Source organism: Mandrillus leucophaeus, unplaced genomic scaffold, assembly GCF_000951045.1.
Source record: "Mandrillus leucophaeus isolate KB7577 unplaced genomic scaffold, Mleu.le_1.0 Scaffold632, whole genome shotgun sequence".
In the NCBI taxonomy this organism is placed as follows: Eukaryota; Metazoa; Chordata; class Mammalia; order Primates; family Cercopithecidae; genus Mandrillus; species Mandrillus leucophaeus.
Window position 1 is genome coordinate 262,119 of NW_012106831.1, and position 12,879 is coordinate 274,997.

General features: G+C 38.1%; 1 protein-coding gene across 9 annotated transcripts in view; it reads right to left on the minus strand.

Moving 5' to 3' along the window:
- Nucleotides 1-10,835: 10,835 nt before the first annotated feature.
- Nucleotides 10,836-12,879, minus strand: part of MELK (maternal embryonic leucine zipper kinase) — a 122,354-nt gene continuing 120,310 nt past the window's right edge. For all 9 annotated transcript variants that reach the window (XM_012000592.1, XM_012000586.1, XM_012000589.1 and 6 more), the window contains one exon: nt 10,836-11,358. In XM_012000592.1, coding sequence (XP_011855982.1) covers nt 11,181-11,358 — 178 coding nt within the window. In that variant the 3' untranslated portion in view covers nt 10,836-11,180. The remainder of the gene's footprint in view (nt 11,359-12,879) is intronic.

A 12,879-nucleotide genomic window follows, 5' to 3' on the forward strand; every position in this document is an offset into this window, starting at 1 on the left:
CTGGGGGCATGAACTCTTCCCCTAGGCCCTCCTGCATAGGGGTAAGGCTTCTCCTTGTAGTTTATCTGAAGATCCAAGACAGATAAAGAAGCACTCTGAACAGTTGATGGTGCTGGATCCTCTATTTGAATACGAGGTACTCTGCCTTTTGGCTTCTGGTTGACCAGATGTCTCTGTAGCCACCACCTGGCCATCAGGTTTTCCTAGAGCAGGCTTGCACTCTTTCTTCCAAGTCCTTATTCTGAGGCCCTTCCAATCTCCACTATCCTAGATTCTCTGTATTCCAGTCTCATTTTCCTGTCTAATCCATTTTATTTGAAGTTTCCTTAGCTTCTTACCATTTTCCCAACAACATCATCAAGTCACCTGGGTTCTGAAGATCTGTATCCCCACTGATGCCAGAATAGACAGACCTTCTCAGGGTTCAGCAGTTCACACGTGCATGTTAACCACTGCCATCACCTCACCCTCCTGCCTTATAGCATGTGCTCCAGACGCCGCATTACAAAGTCAAACATCGAAGGCACTGAATCACATCATTTTAATACATTAACCTTCAGGCTCTTGCTTACTCTTTGATTACTCCAAATACTGTTAGACATGGCAGTGGGGGCAGGACATTTTGCCATGGTAGTGAACAGGAATTCTGTGAAAGATAGTTCTTGCAATAAACTTACTCTCCAAAGAAAGGTGCCTCATAACACCTTACACTCCAAAACAGTACCCAACACTCTGGAAATACCAATGAATATAGGACTTAATATCATAGTACCTTCATTTCAATCACTTTTCCAGAGTCTCCCATACCTTTCCCACAGCTTCTTTCAGTTCCTTTAACTCAGAAACAAGCTAAATCTCTGCCAAGGTTCACCCCAAATCCTGATGTAGAGCCTGCTGGATGAGTATTGGGCCTGCCAGGAAAAGCTCCCGCTAGAGTACATCTACCTAGGAAAAGAGCAGTGAAGTCGCATCTGTATCTGTACCACAGTCTAGAGAGGCACACTCCACACTTATTGCAGTTGGCTCTGCCCCGACACTTGGCAACAGGCACCCCAGATCTGTTGCATAATACAAAAACTCACAACAACAAAAAAACTACTAATACTACCACCTGATATCCAGATGTCTTGATCATTTTTATCTTTGTGGTTTCTAAAAGATCATTGTATCTACTATCTTATTTGATAGCATAAATATTATTTCATTATGAAGATGAGAAAATTGATGGTTAGGAAACAGGTAAGCTCTCCAAAAGAGATTTTAGATATTTGAGATTTTATAGATAGTAAGTGGGAGTCAGAACTAGAAGCTAAGTCTTCAGACTCCTTGCACAGTGCTTTCTGCTACTCTCTGCTAAATCTGCTCTTCAGTGCAGCTTCACCATTTGTTTGAAGAAGGGTCCCAGGATATATCTTTATTCAAATATATGTATACATATCTCAAAGTCAATGATAATTATTAATAAATCATCAGGGCTGGGCTCGGTAGCTCACACCTGTAATCCTCTTTGGAGAAGAGGGAAAGAATTGGAAAAGTTGTATTTTTTTTTTCAGGAAGCTTATGGGACAACCTAAATAAATAAATTCAGATATACTTAAATTACATCATTTTTTAAGACTATCACAGAATCTCACTAGTTTGTAAAGAGATTAGTTTCACAATTATTAATAAATATTTGCATTATAAATCATTACAAAGAATAGGATTTTCTTTTTTTAATGATACAATGCTGTAGGCCCTATATTACATAAAACAGAAAGTTCTTTAAAATGCATGAAATTACAGAGGAACCTAGAAGCTGAAAGTCTTTCGATTATTTTCTTAGTAGGCTCTATTCTTATTCAGAGGAAAACACTCTGAACTTGTTACTTTAACAAATAAGAATCACATAACACTCAACTGTAGTAAATACACAGTAATCTGGTCTGAATTGGTGAAGTTTTCCTATACTTCAACAGTTTGCGTAAGATTACTGCTATAAAAAGGCAATGTCTTCATAAATATCATATATAACCATGCTTTCATATATGGTACAATTTCAGGAGAGAGGTAGAAGTTCTATTTCTGGTATAAGAAAGAACATGGACTTTGGAGCCTGTCATACTTGGTTCCAATCCAAACCACTTGTAAGTTATTTGACCTTGAGAGTTATTACTTTGCCTCCCTGAGCTTGAGCTTCCTCTTCTGTAAAAAGGGACACCACCTACCTTGCAGAGTTAATGTAAAGATTAATGAGCTAATATGTATAATATGCAGAGTTGTTATATTTACCTAAATCAGGGGTCAGCAAACTTTTTCTGTAAAGGTTCAAATAATAAAATACTTTATACTTCGCAGGTCATCAGTCTCCGTCAAAACTACCCAATTCTGCCACTGTAGCACAAAAGCAGCCACAGACAATGTGACTATGACTATGTTCCAATAAAACGTCGCAAAAAGAGGCCACAGGCTGGCCCACAGGCCATAGTTTGCTGATCCTTGATATAAATTATTCAGCATAGTGTCTGGCACATAGTGGGTGCTTGATATATGATCGCTGCTGTGATCATTATTTTATTTCTCCCTATTACAGCCAACAAACACCCAAATAATTGATCCATTATCTTCCATATTGTTACTGGATCACAGATGCTAAGGTTAAAGGAAGCTTTTAAGACAATGGGATTTAGTTCAATACTTAAATCCCTTCTATGACAACATCCCACGAATGGTTGTCTAACATGTCTGAAGAACTCCAACAACAAGGAAACCACTGTATAAGCAGCCCTTTCTCTTGTCAGGTAGCTTTGAGTTGTCTCTGAAAGCTTTTTAGTGTGAGCTCAAGTTCAATGTGATTCAACTTTATGAGCATCTGCTGAGCCTCTGATGTGTTCCACACTCTACTACATGCTGGAAACACAAAGATGAGTAAGATACAATCTCTACCTCCAACTTCTCACTGGACTTAACTCAGCCTGTGTGATGGTTAATACTGAGTGTCAACTTGATTGGACTGGTGGATGCAAAGTATTGATCCTGGGTGTGTCTGTGAGGGTGCTGCCAAAGGAGATTAACATTTGAGACAGTGGGTTGGGAAAGGCAGACCCACACTTAATCTGGGTTGGTACCATCTAATCAGCTGCCAGTGCAGCTAGAATATAAAGCAGGCAGAAAAACATGAAAAGACTACACTGGCCTAGCCTTCCAGCCTACCTCTTTCTCCTGTGCTGGATGCTTCCTGCCCTTGAACATCAGACTTCAACTTCTTCAGTTTGGGGACTCAGACTGGCTGTCCTTGCTCCTCAGCCAGGAGATAGCCTATTGTGAGACCTTGTGATTGTGTGAGTTAATACTTAATAAACTCAATACTTAATTGAGTTAAGTTAATTAAGTTAATAATTAATAAATTTAATAATACTAAACTTAATACTATATATCTCTCTATATATATATCCTATTAGTTCTGTCCCTCTAGAGAACCCCAATACAGCCTGCTAAAACAAGTCTCATAATCTCCCGCACATGACAGTCATTTAGATATTTGAGGGTAATGCCCTGAGTTTTCTCAGGTTCCAAACGCTTAATTTCTTCAACTGTAAGTTCCCTTATCATCTCTTCATACTGCCTTCCTCTGGATGTAAAATCCCTAAATGCCCTACAAAGAAGCCTAGGTGTGGCTGGCCAGTGGATGATGAGGCAGACTTACAACTGTGCAGATTTAGTTTAGTGCCAGCAACCTGATCATATTTGCCTCTTAGGAACTAGCCCAGCTCACTTGTCTAACTCATATCTATATTCCTTTAATTTTCCAAGTGATTCTATAGAATTAGAATTAAATGATAGGTTTTAGATGACATGGCAACCATTGATGTTTTATTTTCCTTAAAGAAAATCTTTAGGCCAGGGGTGGTGGCTCATGCCTGTAATCCCAGCACTTTGGGAGGCCGAGGCAGGGGGATCACCTGAGGTCAGGAGTTCCAGACCAGCCTGGCCAACATGGTGACACCCCGTCTCTACTAAAAAAAAACTACAAAAATTAGCCAGGCATGGTCGTGTGCACCTGTAATCCCAGCTACTCTGGAGGCTGAGGCATGAGAATTGCTTGAATCCGAGAGACGGAGGTTGCAGTGAGCCGAGATTGCACCACTACACTCCAGCCTGGGTGACAGAGACTCTGTCTAAAAAAAAAAAAAAAAAAAAAAAAAAGAAAGAAAGAAAGAAAGAAAAGATTTAGCCTAACTAGCAGAGTACCTATTTTTACTTGATCCAGCCTGATGGGTAGTAGAATAGCATTTGTCAGCTGAATTGATGTGATTAACTAAAAAATGTAAAAAATTGATTTGAAAACTTCTACCTATCCACTAATGAGTAACAAATTCACAGCTCCAGCTGCCATCTCTCTCTTGAGTTCTAAATAAGTGATTCTTTCCGCATATCAGAAATTCCCACCTGGATGTTATAGGTATCTCAAACTCAATGTGTACAAAAGTAAACTTAATCTCAATTCTCTAAAATAGATCTCTCTCCTGTTTTATTAGTCCATCGTGGTAAATGGCTTGCCTATCCACCTGGATGTCTGAGTCAGCAACATCAGTGCATTCTTCATTCCACCATCTCATTCCCCTTTGACAACTAAACACTTCCTAAAATCTGATAATTCTACCCATCTCCTGGATTTGTCTCACACATTTATCCTTTATGCATTTCATAAACTGCAGGTTGCAACTAATCAATGTATCATGAAATAAACTGAGTAAGCTTTAATCTGCATATTTAAGAATAAGAGACTTCTCCCTCAAAATAGGATAGAATAGTTTGCGGCAGATTAACGCTCCTGCAAAGAACTAGAAAAAAATGGATTAAAATATGTTTGTTCAAACCACTATGGAAAACAGTATGGACATTCATTGAAGAACCAAAAGTAGAACTACCACTTGATTCGGCAATCCCACGGGGTATCTACCCAAAGGAAAAGAAGTAATATGAAAAAGACACATGCACACACGTTTATAGTAGCACAATTCGCAATTGCAAAGATACAGAATCAACATAAGTGCCCATCAACCAACCAGTGGATAAAGAAAATGTGGTATATATACACCATGGAATACTACTCAGCCACAAAAAGGAATGAAATGTCTTTTGCAGCAACCTGGATGGAGCTGGAGGCCATTATTCTAAATAAAGTAACTCAGGAATGGAAAACCAAATATATGTTCTCACTTGTAAGTGGGAGCTAAGCGCCAGGCGCAGTGGCTCACGCCTGTAATCCCAGAACTTTGGGAGGCTGAGGCGGGCGGATCACGAGGTCAGGAGATCGAGAACATCCTGGTTAACACGGTGAAACTCCGTCTCTACTAAAAATACAAAAATTAGCTGGGCATGGTGACAGGTGCCTGTAGTCCCATCTACTCGGGAGGCTGAGGCAAGAGAATGGAGTGAACCTGGGAGACAGAGCTTGCAGTGAGCCAAGATCCCGCCACTGCACTCCAGCTGGGCGACAGAGCGAGACTCCGTCTCAAAAAAAAAAAATAAAAAAATAAAAATAAATAAAAACAATACATAAGTATGACTGCAGATTAGACACAACAAGACGACAAAGTTAATGAGCTAGAAGACATGTTAGTAAGTAAACTGAAGCACACAAAGGGTGGAAAACATACAAAAGGGAATAAAAATATGTGAGACACAAGGAAAAGGTTTAACTTACATGTTAAGTGGAGCCTCAGAAGGAAGAATAGAGCAGAAGCAGTATTTGAAGAGATAACAGTAAAGAATTTTTCAAAACTGAGAAAAGACATCAACATAAAGATTCAAGTCTCTCAACAAACTCCAACCAGCATAAATTCCAGAAAACAAAACAAACAAAAAAATGTACATCAAAGTCAACCTACTGAAAACCAGAAACAAATAAAAATAATTTTTTAAGCAGTCAGAAGAAAAGAAACATTACCTTCAAAGAAGCAACAATGAAACTGACAGCTGATTTCTCAAAACAAATGATTGAAACCAGAAGACAATGCTATGACATAGTGAAATGGTAGTTGTAAATTCAACTATATGATTACATTAAAAGTAAATTGGTCGTAATTCACTATATGAACACATTTAAGAGAAAACCCATGGCTGGGCATGATGGCTCACACCTGTAATCCCAGCACTTTGGGACGCTGAGGTGAGCGGATCATGAGGTCAGATCGGGACCATCCTGGCGAACATGGTGAAACCCTGTCTCTACTGAAAATACAAAAAAAATTAGCTGGGTGTGGTGGCAGCTGCCTGTAGTCCCTGCTTCTTGGGAAGCTGAGGCAGGAGAATGGCGTGAACCCGGGAGGCAGCAGAGCTTGCAGTGAGCGGAGATCGCACCACTGTACTGCAGCCTGGGCAGCAGAGCGAGACTCCGTCTCAAAAAAAAAAAAAAAAAAAAAGGAGAAAACCCATGTAATCATCTTGAAACAGAAAAAGGATATGACAAAATTCAGCATTCATTCATGAACAAAAATCTGAACAAACTAGGAATAGAAGGGCTCTTCATTGAACTGATGGCAAACATCTACGAAAAACCCAGTTAACATCATACGTAATGGTAAAAGAATTATTCTTACCCCATAAGATCAGGAACAAAGCAGGAATGTCTTCTCTCACCACCTTTATTCAACGTCATACTGGAGGTCTTTGCCAATGTGATATGGTAAGAATAAGAAATAAAAGGCACAAAATTTGAAAAGGAAATAAAATGGCTTTATTCACAAATGATGACATAACTATTTACATAGAAAATCCTTAAGAATCTACCAAAAAAAGCTACTAGAATTACTAGTGAGTTTAGGAAAGTTGCAAAATATAACGCCAATATATAAAACCCAATTGTATTTCTATAATGAACAATTAGAAATTGAAATTTTAAAAACACCAGTTCAAAGGCATCAAAAACACATGGGAGGCACTGATGAGACAAATTAAAGACGACCAAATACCACATTGACGAATCAAAAGAATCAATATTTTTCCTGACATGACTTAGAAAAAGAATCAGGCCAGGCACGGTGGCTCCATGCCTGTAATCCCAGCACTTTGGGAGGCCAATGTGGGCAGATTATTTGAGGTCAGGAGTTTAAGACCAGCCTGGCCAACATGGTGAAACCCTGGCTCTACTAAAAATGCAAAAATTAGCTGGGTGTGATGGCACGTGCCTGTAGTCCCAGCTACTCAGGAGGCTGAGGGAGGAGAATCACTTGAACCCAGGAGGCGAAGGTTGCAGTGAGCCGAGATCGTGCCACTGCACTCCAGCCTGGGCAACAGAGGGAGACTCTGTCTCAAAAAGAAAACAAAACAAAAAAACCTCTCATATGTGCTAGTAACTGTTGGTAGTTCCTTCTACAAACATACACTGACCACAGGATCCATTAATTCCATTCCTGGATATTTACCTAAGTGAAATGAAAACACATGCATACATCAAAACCTGCACACGGATGATTATAGCAGAATAAAACCCCAAAAGTAAAAACTCAAAAGTACTTCAACTGGTGAATAAACACATTTTGGTATATCCAATTGACTACTGTCAACAATATTATTCAAACTATTATTCAACAATAAAAAATGAGCTACTAATATAGACAACCACATGGATAAGTCTCAAAATCATCATGCTAAATGAAAAGAAGTTATACCCAAAAGTCCCATGTAGTAAATGATTCCACTTATATAATACTCTGGAAAAAAAACGAAACTATAGAGATGGAAGTCCTATCAGTGATTGTAAGAGCCTGGGAGAAGGAAGGATTGTCTAAAAAAAAGCAAGATGAAACTTTTTAGGGTGATGGAAACATTCCAATCTCAACTATGGTGGTAGTTACACAACTACATATATTCATCGAAACTCATCAAAGTGTACACCTAAAAAGAGTAAATTCCACCGTATGTAAATTACATCTCAATAAGCCTGATCCCCCAAAAGGATTTTAATTTTAAAGTAAATGTACTAAAGAACTCCAATTTAAAGATTACAATTGTCAGAGTAGACATTTATAAGAGAAAATGGAATATGCTGTCACTTAGTAAGGCTAAGCAGTGCTTCATATATGTTTATATGTGATGGATCCTAAAGTCATTAGGGAAACGTAAATTAAAAGCAAATGAGATAGATACTACTAGTGCACTACAAGTGCTTCCATCATGTGTACTTGTTTCTTGCTGTGGCTAGTGGTCAAAAACTTCTGAGAATCACTATTTCAAACCACACCACTTCCCATAGGGAAAAATTAATCATACTTTTGTATTTCATAAAAATAGGTAAATTGGACTTCAGAAAATTAAAAACTTTGGTTCTTCAAAATACGCGATCAAGAAAGTTAAGGCCACAGAATGGAAAAAACATTTGCATATCATATATCATATATATTATCATATATCTGGTAACAGACATATCTAGAATATATAAAGAACTCTTACAATTCAACAATAAAAACATAATCCAATTTAAAATGTGCAAAGGATCTGAATAGACATTTCTCCAACAAAGATATACAAATGGCTAAAAGCATATTAAAAGCTGCTCTATATCATTAATCATTAGGGAAAAGACAATCAAAACCACAATGACATACCACTTCACACCCACTAGGATGACTAAAATTAAAAAGACAGATAACAAGTGTTTGACAGAATGCGGAAAAGTTAGAACCCTCATACATCACTGGTGGGATCATAAAATGGTGCAGTGGCTTTGGAAAAACAGTTTGATAGTTCCTCAAAATGTTAAATGACCCAGCAATTCCACTCCTAGGTATACATACAAGAGAAATGAAAACATATATCCACACAAAAGTTGTTTATATACAAGCATTCACAGCAGCATTCATAATAGCCAAGTGAAAATAATCCAAATGTCTATCAAGTGATAAATAGTGATATATCCATACAATGGAATACTATTCAGCTATAAAAGGAAGTACTGATATATGCTACATTACAAATCTTGAAAATGTTATGCTAAGTAAAAGCAACTAAACCCCAAAAGTCTTATATTGTATGATTCCATTTATATGATATGCCCACACCAGTCAAATTCATAGAAAGAGAAAGTAGGTAAGTGGTGGCCAGGGGCTGGGGGGTGGGGAAAGGGGAGTAACTGCTAACAAGTATGGGGCTTCTTTTTGAGATAATAAAAATGTTCTAAAACGACATTGTGGTGATGGTTGCACAACTATGAATATACTTTTATTTTTTTTTTTTGAGACGGAGTTGCACTGTCACCCAGGCTGGAGTGCAGTGGCACAATCTCGGCACACTGCAACCTCCGCCTCTCAGGTTCAAGTGATTTTCCTGTCTCTGCCTCCCAAGTAGGTGGGATTACAGCCACATGCCACCACACCTGGATGCTTTTTTGTGTTTTCAGTAGAGACGGGGTTTCAACATGTTGGCCAGGCTGGTCTCAAACTCCTGACCTCAGGTGATCCACCCACCTCGGCCTCCCAAAGTGCTGAGATTACAAGCCTAAACCATGGAGCCCGGACTGAATATACTTTTAAAACCCCACTGAATTGTACAGGCTTTAAAGGAGTAAATCTTATGACATATGAATTACATCACAATAAAGCTGTTGTTAAAAAATTAAAAATCCTTTGACAGCTCTCCTTTGCCAAAAAACTTATTTTAATGGGGCATTCAAGTACTTTCATGACTTACTTCCATCTAAACTTTGAAACTCATCTACTGTCATTTCCCGCTTCCACCCCAAACACATAACGACATTGTATAACTCCCTGTCTTTGCACATATTGTTCTCTCAAAAATGTCATGTCCCAAGCTGGGGTGGTGGCTCATGCCTGTAATCCCAGCACTCTGGAAGGCTGAAGTGGGAGGACTGCTTGAGATCAAGAGTTTTGAGATCAGCCTGGGCAGCATAGTGAGACCCTGTCTGTACAAAAAATAAAAAAATTTTCTGGGTGTGGTGACACATGCCCGTACTACCAGCTACTTGGGAGGCTGAAGCAGGAAGACTGCTTGAGCCCAGGAGGTCGAGGCTGCAGTGAGTTGAGATCACGCTACTGCATTCCAGCCTGGGAGAGTGAGACTGAGTCTCAGAAAAAAAAAAAAAAAAAAAAAAAAAAAAGTCACACTCCTCACTCTTCTCTTTCTGCTGAACTCCTATATATCCTTCAATGACAAATGCTGTTTCTTTCAAGAATTCATTTCTAACTCCATGCAAAGTGGGTCAGTCCTGCTATGCTACAAATACATCTGTCCCTGCTAACAGACTCTGAAATCCTTGGGTTTACTAGACAGTAGCAGCTTCAGCCTGAGGACCTAAAGCTTGTAAGTACTTAGTAAACATTTATTGAATAAATGAATGACAAAACATTCCCTTCACTACTGACCAGAAGGAGTGCTATTTTTCCTCCAACTAGTTTAATTGGTGAAATCCATATCAATATAACTTGAGTTCTAGCCTTTAGAGACCAATAAAATGAAATAAAAATACAAATTTGGGGCCAACATTGAGACTTAGGGAAATTACCATAAAGTAACATTTCAGGGGGGGTTCATAGTTTGGATACTTATCATTTGTTGACCAAACATACTTACTGAAGTCAATACTCTTTTATTCAACATATTAAATGTGTTGTTTAACTCTGGTAACCACAGCTGTGACTTAGTTAACGATCACAATAAATCCTACTTAAATCAGAGACAGGAAAAAATTATGCAAATGAATTCTTATCTGTTTTTCTGCCCAAGGCATATTTGATAACAGATAAAACATACTCCAAATAGTCTCTACTTAATAGTCAGGAAGCCATTTGAGGTTTTATTTGGATCAAAATCAAATACAAAGATGAGAAGCCTGCTATATTCACAAATGGTTTTATTTCAGAAAGAAATTACACATTAAAAAGAGACATAGTTAAGAGCTTACATTCACATATGGAAGTGAATCTAAGAAAGTCAACAATTATTAATATACAAAACCACATGATTAAAAAAGACAGTAACAGATAATGACAGATGGGCTTGACTTAGATTCATCCACAAAATAATCTTTTGTTTAAAAACAAAAAGATATGGGTCTTAAGATAGCTCTTTAGAAACAAGTTGGTAATTCCAATGAACTTTAAAATCAAAGCGATCATAACAGTCTTTATGTAGGCTGTATCACACCCACACTCATCCGGCAGGATGGAAGAATCCATCAATTATACCTTGCAGCTAGATAGGATGTCTTCCACTAATCTCTTGTAAACCCAGGCATCGCCCTTAAGCCGCTGCCTCCTGATACCCACCACATCCGGTTTTTGAAGCTGGCACACTTCTAGTTCAAATTGCATTGTCACTTTGCCAAAATCTGACTGTGTTTGACACTTCAGTGTATAACTGCAAAAAACAAGATAAGAAGCTAGTTAGTAGGAGAACCATATTCTGTATAAGAGTTTTCTAAGCCTCTAGGAGGCCAGTGGAGGAAATGAACCATTATTTCATATTAAGCAAAGTATTACTGTTTACAGTTTCCAAATGACCTAACTATGCTATAGTAATAGAGTATGACTGGTGTTTTCCCAGAAACTGAACTAGGATCCTAAGAATAAGCATGAAAAGGCTTTATTAGAATTCTCCCTTGCTCCAAAGAAAAGCCCCTATTTCATAGCTATACATGCCATTCATGCTCAAGAAATCTGGCATTCTTTACGTAACCCTTTCAACAGTGTAATCTGCAAACACTGGGCATTTCCACAACATTCACAACAAAGGAAAGTGCAAGAAAGATAATATTTCGTATGTGTGAGCCTTGTCAGAAACTTCTGTCCTTCATATAAATAAAGCTGAAGCCACTAACCTGTCAGAAAGGCACGTGTTTTTGAGGTTTTTCTAATTAGTAATAAGAGGTTATGATCATCACATCACTTTATGGCAGAAAGAAAAGCAGAAGAAAAAGCCCAAGGAAATGATATATTTCCATAACTGAAATGTATAGCATTTATAGCTAGAACTGCCACATTATCTACTCTGAGAATGGAAAGGCCCAGCCAAAATGAAGCCTGAAACTCATCTTAAGACATATGTATGACCCTGAAAAGTTGGATAAATTTAATTCATGTAAATAATTTTTAATTAGTTTACATTCTATTTTAGAGTTTTGTCTTACTAATCTTCAATAAATAGAACTGATTTTAAGTTTCAATTCCCTAAATACTTAAGGGTTCCTGATTAGGTGCTGTTCCGCAGATGTGTGGAGAAGTTACATTGTTTCTGTTACGTACTTTTTTCTGTTTCACACTGTTATGTACCAAAATATTCTTTTTCTTAGTAACTTAGTCATGTGTTTTGGGAAAGAGGCTTGATCTCTCAAAAATAAGCAGTCAACATCAGAAATGCCAAAAGGAGCACCCTGTAGTTAAGATTCTTGACAGGAAGATGAGGCATAGAACAATTTAGTCACATGTTAGAGAACAGATCATTGAGAGGCCTGTGACAGAGATATGCCCAGAGGCTCATAAGCCCCAAGCATGAAGAAGAGATCAGAGTGGGAGAGACGTGTTCTAATGAAGCCTGAGAGGAATGCCAGGGTTCATAGAAGGAATGCTTGCCAACATTTACAGGTAAGTAAAAAGTAAAACTATATCTGTACAAGAATGTTTCTTAAAATCTTACTCTATATTGACTATTCTATTTACATGTTTAAATCCATGCGTGTCTCTACTGGCTGCTTTAATAAATAAATTTTAAAGGGAAATAATTGAATGGAAATGCTTAGAAATATGGCCATCCTGGGTAACCAGAAGAGGCCTGGCTATTGAGACCAGGAGATCAAAACCAAGGAGCTTTTGATGGCAGTTCCTTCAAAAGGAGAGAAATAAGGTGAAAAAACTTCCTAAAGCACTGAAAATCCAGCCCTGA